The sequence below is a fragment of the Sebastes umbrosus genome, chromosome 12 (genome assembly GCF_015220745.1).
Source record: "Sebastes umbrosus isolate fSebUmb1 chromosome 12, fSebUmb1.pri, whole genome shotgun sequence".
Lineage (NCBI taxonomy): Eukaryota > Metazoa > Chordata > Actinopteri > Perciformes > Sebastidae > Sebastes > Sebastes umbrosus.
Window position 1 is genome coordinate 17,883,147 of NC_051280.1, and position 9,367 is coordinate 17,892,513.

The 9,367-nt window shown below is 41.4% G+C and overlaps 1 protein-coding gene across 4 annotated transcripts in view; it reads left to right on the plus strand.

Annotated features, from left to right (window-relative positions):
- The window catches only part of clcn2a (chloride channel, voltage-sensitive 2a), a 42,915-nt gene extending 34,496 nt beyond the window's left edge, over positions 1-8,419 (plus strand). For 3 of the 4 annotated variants that reach the window (XM_037788165.1, XM_037788167.1, XM_037788168.1), the window contains 8 exons: positions 861-1,105; positions 1,462-1,573; positions 1,714-1,760; positions 3,213-3,281; positions 4,337-4,375; positions 4,468-4,572; positions 5,666-5,752; positions 5,877-8,419. In XM_037788165.1, the coding sequence (XP_037644093.1) occupies positions 861-1,105; positions 1,462-1,573; positions 1,714-1,760; positions 3,213-3,281; positions 4,337-4,375; positions 4,468-4,572; positions 5,666-5,752; positions 5,877-6,392 (1,220 nt within the window). In that variant the 3' untranslated portion in view covers positions 6,393-8,419. The remainder of the gene's footprint in view (positions 1-860; positions 1,106-1,461; positions 1,574-1,713; positions 1,761-3,212; positions 3,282-4,336; positions 4,376-4,467; positions 4,573-5,665; positions 5,753-5,876) is intronic. The other variant, XM_037788166.1, reaches the window with a different exon arrangement.
- Positions 8,420-9,367: the final 948 nt, after the last annotated feature.

Below are 9,367 nucleotides of genomic sequence, written 5' to 3' on the forward strand. Positions count from 1 at the left end.
TTTACAGAATATTATGAGGAAAATTATAATTTGAAACCTACAGTACACTCAGTCAACCTGCAATAAATCCCATCTTCATGACGGTTGTTCCTTGTTTTACACACCATTTATATCAATTAGTGAAGAGTAAATATTAGAAACACCTTTTACTATAACCAGGGTGCGATTTGCCGTGGGAATGGGGGGATTTCCCCCCTCTGGTCTATATATATCCCTGCCTCGGCTGAATTATTTTTATCCAGCAGACTGTTTTCTGAAGTCTGACAAGTCAGGCTTTTTATTTTTATGTTGACAGCACGTTTTGCTATTGCATTTTGAGATTACTTTCTAAATATTGAAGTGTTTTGGCATGCCTGGCTGAGCGGCGCTATCCATGGTTCTGAAAGGGGGATTTAATTCTGGCATGTTAAATTCACATTCAATGTGTATGTTTTGTTTTGTTGTGTATGTTGGGCATCTCCTATGTGTCCGCATGAGGAAAGGACAAGGAAAGTGAAAATATTGCACTACTTGGTGAATTAAAGTTTTAAAAAATGTATTAAAATATTCAATAATATTCAAAGTTCTGAAATTGTTTTATTAAAATTCACAAATACTTCATAAATGTTAAATGTTAGCAGCCGCAGGAAATAGCCTAACAGGCTTCATAATAAATATAGGCCCACTGTGGTTCGTGATTTATTTTCATGAATAACGTTTCAACACGTCTCTAAAAGAGTTTAAACAAAAGACTGAACATTATAACCTTCATAAAGTTAGGATTTATTGCAGGACTGTTGTGTTAGATTGTATTAGTTTTATTCTAAACATTTTACTGACATTGCTGTTCTCATCTCATTCTCTAATCTTAATTCCTTCAGACTCCATGATCCTGCTGGGCTCCATCGAGCGGCTGCAGCTCCAGTCGCTGCTCTCTCTTCAGCTGGGCCGCCAGCGGAGGCTGGAGTACCTCCGCCAGCTGGTCCAGGACAATGGCACCCACGACCACCTGCCCAGCCTGACCACCGACAGCACGCCCAGCTCCCCCTGCTCCCACACCCACATCAACGCCTCGACCAACACCAGCGCTCGGCAAGCGGTCCGCTTCCTGGTGAGCACCCAACAGGTGTGAGGCGTCCGGGGGCGCCAGGGCTGGGCTGGGGGAAAGTCTGGCTTGGGTTGGGTTGTAGCGGTAGGCTAAAAGTGGATCAGCCACAGCATGTGTGAAGCATGTAGCAGTAGGTAAAGGCACAGATGGAACTGTTGTGGTAAGTGTGTTACTGTTAAATGTATACATGTGCTTTATTTCTACATTAACACGTGTCTTCTGTGTCTCTGTCCTCTGTGCCCTTACCTGTGCTGTCCTGTTTCTTTACGTGCATGTGCTCGTATTTGTCTTTCCTGTGGCCGTGTGTGTGTGTTTGTGCGTGTGTGCATGCACGCTTGTGTCTGGCTTCGTCTGTTAATACATTTTCCATGTAGATCTCCACAGAGGAGTCTTCCTCCTTCAGCCCAGTGGTTTCCAATGTTCAACTTCCTCTGAAATCTGCCTTGAAAACGGTGTCTGCCATCAGCGACACGGAGACGCCAAATAGTATGTACTTTACATCGCTGCAGAAACACACACACACACGCATTAAGACACACAGAGGGTCACTGACCAAGAACAAACAGATTGAAAATAATCATATTTCAAGTAGAATAAAAACAGATTTTTGTCTTTTTCTCTCCGAGGCTCTCAGACATTGTCCTGTGCTGACCAAGACAAGGAGCTGCTGGAGGTGAGAAAGAGAGAACGATACTTTGTATGTGTGGGTGCAAGTGTACTGTATGAGTGTGACGCGTATCGTATATGTGGGTGTGTGTGCTTTCTCTGAGTCCACGCATACGCCGTCCTACTCTTCCTCCTGCTGACGGCAGGATCCACCCACAGGCAGCAGGGTTTTCCTGTGTGATCTCATGATGCTGTGGAGTTTTGTTTTAAAACTCCTATGAGTCATTGCCCCCCCTCACTACACAACACATTCACTGCCAGTCAAACGTTTTTGAACACCCAACATGTTAGTATTTTTGGTAATCATGCAGTGTGGTAAAAAATGTGTTGTCTACCTTTAACCCTTAAACATTGCCGACGCACTGGTGGGTCAGTCATTGTTCAAACCCACAGAGCTTTGTTCTAATTCTAGTGGAGATCCCAAACAAAGACACCGAATATGTCTGGATCAATTTTGGGAAATGTGTATTAACATATTTCCATTTGATGTAATGATGCAGCCATTAAAACATGGAATCTTGGGTTTAAATATTGGCAGATGCTATTATCACAGGTGTCTGTATCCAAAAATGCTATTTGCACCCAACGCGGGCACACATGAGATAGTTTATGTGTGTAGCATATGTACTGTATGTATATTTTTCCTAAACCTAACCAAGTCGTTTTGTTGCCTAAACCTAACCAAACTGAAAAGACTTGAAACTTGACTTGTGAGCATCTCTGCTTTTTAGTTCATGAACGTATACTTTGTATTCTTTAACTTATAGTACTTAGCCAATGATTTATGTATTACATAAAGAAACTTGCTCCTTTTGCTATTTGACTTGATGATTTGTGATGAGATTTTAAAAACTTAATAAAATGTGTTGTTCTCGCATGCCTCTACGGTGAACGGATAATCCAAAAACTTGATAAATTGAAGTAAATTCATATCAAAACATCCTTTTATAAACTCTCACGCACTTTAATAGGCTACTCTATCAAAACGTAAGCACAACTACAAGCCAAGTATTCTGTTCTGTAGGCCTATAAGGCAAGACTACTTAATTATACTTGTCTTAAGTATATCTTGATCAAAAGATTAAGTAAGTAGGCCTATCATTTTCAACCTTAAAACTCCTTATGGGGACATTTAAGGTGAACATAATAACTCAACGATCTTAACAAAACTGATAAAAATGTAAGGTGTTTAAAAACCTTTATTCTGGCAGTGTATCCGTCATCCAATGTTGTATTAACATTGGGTTTCATTACAGATTTTGTGCCCTCAGCTTCATATGTGGTGTAGTAATTATACCCTTTCAGCAACATTGTGCTCCCATCACGGGGATTTCTCCCAGTAGAAGACTGGGATCCAATGTTGCAGTGACACTATGTAAAGGGGTAAAACTGTAAAGCAGTTTCGCTGATGCTCTGTTAATGTTGTGCTGTGTTGATGCCTTCTCTCCCCATCTGAAAGAGCCCGGCTGGGCCGGCTACTCCTGAAAACAGAAAGCCCGGGCCCAAACGAGTGAGGATCTCCATGGCGGTAAGATTGTCTGCCGCCTAGAGACTGTTGCTTAGTAACCGTTGCCTTGCGACACGCACGTAGTGAGTGCTGGACCAAAATATTTGTGGTGCACCAGTCAAAGCATTAGAGTGGCTTTGCAGAGAGAGCGAGAGAAAGTGTGTGTGAGAGAGAAGGTGATGAAGGTTTCATCAGCGTTTCAACATCAGTGTTAAACCAAATGTTTCATCAGCTTTCACTCTAAACTGCTGTTAACGCTCGTTGTGCGTGCGGTGGTGGTGTCATGGTGTGTTTTGGAGAACTTAGTTTGTGTTAATTTTAAGGTGCTTAAAGTTAATGGTGTTGTCAGTATATGTTTTTCTGCGTACTGGTTCAGTGTTTGACCCATGAACCAAACTTTTCTTTCACCTTTGCCTCTGAAACACTACATCTAAGTGAGTCATTGGGTTATAGCTCAGGATATCAGGTTAAGACCCTAACGAAGATGAAGATGAGGAGGCAGCAGGGAGAGTTTCAATGACTTAATGACGAACATGATTTACCGCTTGAGTCCAAAAGCAGGCAGGTAACAGAAGTTAACCCAACACAAACTAGAACTATACTGATAACTGGAAACAAAACTAAAACACTAGGAGCAAGGGCAGGAATGAAGCCAGATGACAAAGGAAGGAAAATAAAACTCAATTCAGCAAATACAAACAAACCAACAAGGGAACTGGCTAGTATAAATAGGGAGTGACTAATGGGGAAGTGGGAACAGGTGGCTGCAGGGCTAACGAGGGACAGGTGACACTAATCAGGGCGCGGCAGACAATCAAAACTGGCGGGAAAACACAAGGCAGGAAGTAAAGTGATCTTCAACTAACAAATTAAAACAGGAAACACTAAACCTGACCGAGTGACATTGAAGCAAACGAAACATAGGACACAGGACAGATTATGACAGTTATATATTACATACTACCCTCGTGGTACACTATGGAGTGTACACAATGGTGTGATCGTACTTTGTGTATATAAACTTTTGTGTGTATAAACAGGGACAATGTATGTCTTATTCGATTTTTTTCTTTTAGGACTCTACTGAAGTGGAAGATGGCATGACCCCATCAGACGTGAGGACCTACACTAACAGAAAATATGCAAAAATGAATATTACAACTCAAAGTTTGGAGGTTTTATTGTCTTGTCATCATTCTCATTGCAGATAGCAGAGTGGGAGGAGCAGCAGCTCGACGAGCCGGTGGATTTCAAGAACTGCAAGATTGATCCCGCTCCCTTCCAGCTGGTGGAGCAAACATCTCTGCATAAGGTATCAACAAAAAACACACTGAGCTTTTTACCATTGTAGCCTATTTTCCTCATCATACGATATAAATATCTTATAAATGCCCTGAAAATGTGCCAACCTTATGTATTTTTACCATAGTTTTTCATTTGACAATATATGTAGCAGTATAAAATATGTGAAATTACACACATTCGGTGTTTTCAAAATGTAGTTTAGTCGAGTTTAATGTCCTCTCTGGTGTTATGGTGCCTTCAAATGGGGCCGTGTTTACCGTGTTCACGAGAAGAGTCTATATGAACGCCCCCCCTCTTGTGGTATTCACAACTTCGTAAGAGGAAAGTTTCTGAAAGCTCACGAGTTCACGACATGTGACGTATTCGTTGACGTCAGAAAATGCAGAGACCATGGAAGTTAATTTTTCAGTGCATAATAAGTGAATATATTGTAATTTTAGTCATATATTGGATTTTGTTTCGTAATTTTATAATATGTCTGAGGAAAATGTTGATATTCCCAACGGCCTCATCGTTTTCATCTGTCATTAAATACATTTATATAAAGTGCTGTGTGCTGAGGCAGCAGGCTGGCTTCAGAAAGTAGTTGTCCTTACATATTAAGATTTTTTAATATATGTTTTTCTTCGCACAGGGGACTCTGTAGCTTATTATACCAAATTAATCACAACCTCTGCACATGTACAGTATGTACAATGCACACCCTCTTTCTACCGGCTGAGAAGATAAAAGACGGACCTCACCTTCAGCGCAGTGTGACCTTAAATGGTTTCACTTTCATGTGATTACACACATTCTGTGCATATATTTTTTTTATTGTCAGGTGAAACAGTAAAGTTGGTCCCAGGCACCTTCTTATTATCTATGTACCTCAAACAAAATGAAAAATAAGGGCAAGCTATGATTGGCGTCCAAAGTCTCACAGCAAGAATTTATGACCCTAGGATCGCCTAGTCTGACACAGTGACTGTCTCAAAAGGCAAAAAAATATCATTTTGTCTGGTCCTGGTATAATAATTTCCATAACCTGTTCCAAAATGCAAATGAACCCCCTCTCTCAGTCTGTATCCAGGCCATGACCCATCTCTCCTCCTCCACAGACCCACACTATCTTCTCTCTGCTGGGTCTGGATCACGCCTATGTGACCAGCATGGGACGACTGGTTGGAGTGGTCTCTCTCAAAGAGGTGCTTTCTTTAATTGTTAAAACTTCTGATAGAGATTTTCTCTTTCTGTATATGATCATTAATGCTCACCTCTCCCTCCCTTTTCTTTCTGTTGTCCCTGCCGGCTGTGTCTCTGTATCTCCAGCTGCGTAAGGCCATAGAGGGCTCAGTGACAGTGACTGGAGTAAAAGTGCGCCCTCCGTTGGCCAGTTTCCGTGACAGTGGGAACAGCACAAACGTATCCGAGGTCACAGAACTACACAAGCTGTGCATCCGCCACAGGGGGCTCTCGTTGCCACGGGAACCCAAACCTCCAGACGTGGTGGACCAGCCGGATCTCCCGTACAAAGAGATCCCAGTCAACTTCTCGGACCAAACGAATTTGCAGTTTGAAACCAGCCCCGGCGACGTCTCAAGTCAATCGTCGGAGCTGGTGCTCCAGGAGAGTCCCTCTTTCACCGAGGAACCGTCAGAGTTTACTTTTGACTGCAGCCCCTCCCACACTGAGGAATCAGAGCTGGCCTGTGACTATGACCCCCTCACCCACACCCCTGAGCCGGACGACACACAGCAAGAACAGAGGAGTCCATCTCTGAACAAGGACCAATCAGAACCTGAGGGAGAGGGTGTCCCCGCCCACACTAAGGATCAGTCAGAATGACCAGAGGAGATCCATACTGTCGCCTCATGAATGTTGACGTTTCTTACATTTGTAGAGGTCACTCTCACCTCCAGGTCCAGCCTAGATACCTGTGTTTCTAACGTTATTGTGAGTGAGCGAGTGGGAGTGAGCATGGGTAGATTCATTATTGTGTTTCAAGCTGTGCAAATGTCTGTTTTTAAAAGGATGAAGCTGGTTTTATTCTATATTTTTGATCACTGTCAACAAATCCCATGAAAAGAACAAAACCTACAACAGGTTTGTCTTGTCTCTTTCTGACTGTGGCTCTTTGATTCCTGTTGAAGGCGCAAATCTTTAAAGAGGAACGCCACGGACTTTAGGCATCAAAGTCTGTGTACAGGTGCTGTGAATGGGGGTGGGGGTCCTCTCAGGAACGGCATCCAGCGTAAAAGCTATGCCTAATCAAATATGCGGATCATAAAACCAGATCTCAGATCATCCGCTTAGGCGACCCCTAATGGGAGCAGCCAAAAGACAAACAGTCTGTGTACAGGTGTCAGGGAGTACTACTGCATATTATGTGAAAGTTATATAAAGCCTTTTGTTGCTCCAGTGGAAGCTGTGTAAATCTGATAAATTGACTCAAATGATGTCACTATAGGCTCAGCGATGGTTAGGTTTGAAGACTATAAGTTTGAAAATTAAGACAAAAGTTTGGGGGTGTGGAGTTAGAAAGAAGTGAGCTTACCAGACCTCTGTAGTTCCTCATCTCTGCTTGAGGCTAGCATCACGACACACCTAAATCTCCTACCAAAACTGTTGGCGGTCGAGTTGCATTGTGGGTAAAGTAGGCTCCAGGTTTTGAAAAGGAAGGAGAATGTGTGGAATAAAAAACACAATGGCTGTGTTTGAAATAGCATACTACATACTGAGTCGGTATGTTCAGCATACTGCATACTAAAGTAATGATTAAGCAGGCAGCAGACTCTTCACACTGAAATAAACTCAAGCAATACATCTTCGCTGCATCACATGACTATATTGTTAAATGAAAATTGATTATCACAAATCAACATTACCTTTTCCACTCAATTATTAAATATTTAAGTGTTAAATATGTTTCCTTCAGTAGATTATTTTCCTCTTAACTGTACCTTAACGTCACTCACCATCATTCCTAGTTATTTTATCCCACGGTCAATTATTTTAACTGTCTGCCTTGCAGTCCGCCATTGCACAGTCTGAAGAGACGTAATGCATTTTTTGGGTCGGTTGAATATGTCCAGTAAGCTCACGTCTCACACTCAGAAATTCTTGTTACTCTAGTATACATCCGGGCATTTCTCGCATACACAGAATCCTCATACTATTGAGTTGGAACGCACTACATACTCAATTTTACATCATACTTAGTATGAATAGTATGTTAGTATGAGATTTCGAAACACAGCCGGTATCTTTGGTTCTGCTGCATCAATTTTGACCTTTTTTTTTTTTTAAGCTGACAATTGTGAGACTGATAATAAATATTTAGTTTACCTGAGTTTGAATTTGCCGTTTTGGAGCGTTCGATCACATCACCTGATGTTCATCAACGGATGAAAGTTTGCTCAGTAGGCCCTTTTCACAGCAGCCATTGTGACATGTGATAGCAGGGTAAACATAGGTGTAATTAATACAATCAATTATGATCCCACTTTATTTTAGTGTGTCACAGCCATTCCAGTGAGCCAGCATGCACAAGATCAGGGCCCTAACCCACCTAAATGGATCATCAGCTTAACAGTTGAGTTGAAACTGCAGTTTTCAAGGTCAAGAATGACCTTTGAAACTCAATTTTCATGACGACTAAGCAAACTCTGATTAGGTGATATAATCAAAAGCTTGAGAACATCTAATAATGGGGAGAGTAAGTCCTTTCCTAAAACAGCTGCACACTGTAGGTTATATTAGTCAAACAAGAGTAAAAAGTGCATTTGTTCAGCCGCAGATTTGGTGCTCTAGTGAGCAGAAGGATGGTGTTTGTGGTTATTTGACTCTGAAATAAACCACAATATTTATTGTAATGAAGGAACGTGTCACTCATTTATAGTGTTTTTATAGTTTTTTGGAGCTATATGGCACAGACTAATAAACTATAGCAGGCAACACTAGTTTGGTCTTTTCATAGGGTTTGTTGACAATAAGAAAAATATAAAATATCGCCAGCTGTATCTTTTAAATGTGTGTGTGAGACTTTTTGACATGTTCCTCACCATGCTCAGATCTGGTCCCAACTCTTAAAGGAACAGTGTGTAGTATTTCGGGAGATCTATTGGCATAAATGGAATATAATATTAACGTAAAGTATGTTTCTTTAGTGTATAATCACCTGAAAATAAGAAACATTGTGTTTTCATTACCTTAGAGTGAGCCCTTCATATCTACATATGGAGCGGGTCCTCTTCCCAGAGCCGGCCGCCATGTTTCTACAATAGCTCAGAATGGACAAACCAAACGTTGACTCTAGAGAGGGCCGGACATTTGTGATTTTTGCGTCGGCCACCGTAGTTCTCCTACACGCTTGGCACATGGGAGAAGCTTCAGTTGGTTGCAATCTGCAACCTCGCCACTAGATGCCGCCAGATCCTACACACTGAACCTTTAAACATACTTTGAGTCTTCATGCCAAAATAACATCCTGTAAACTTCAATCACATTACAAGAAGGGAAAAAAAATCGCACACAAATAACGGAGTGGGAACAATAAAAGAAAGCACAGAAGAACAATTATTCTAACGAGCACATGATGGTATGAAGTCAAACTACTACTTATTCACTAGCACTGGACTAATACTTCCGAGGTCCAGAAGTAGTGGCTAATAATATTAAGATATAGTGGTTATATGTTGGCTGATAAGCAATACATTTACAGTAATAATGCAGTAAAAGATGGTTTAATAGCAACAGTGGCATCATTAGTTTGTCCAGACTCCATTGTTTACAACACATATCATTATTTACATTTTACTACC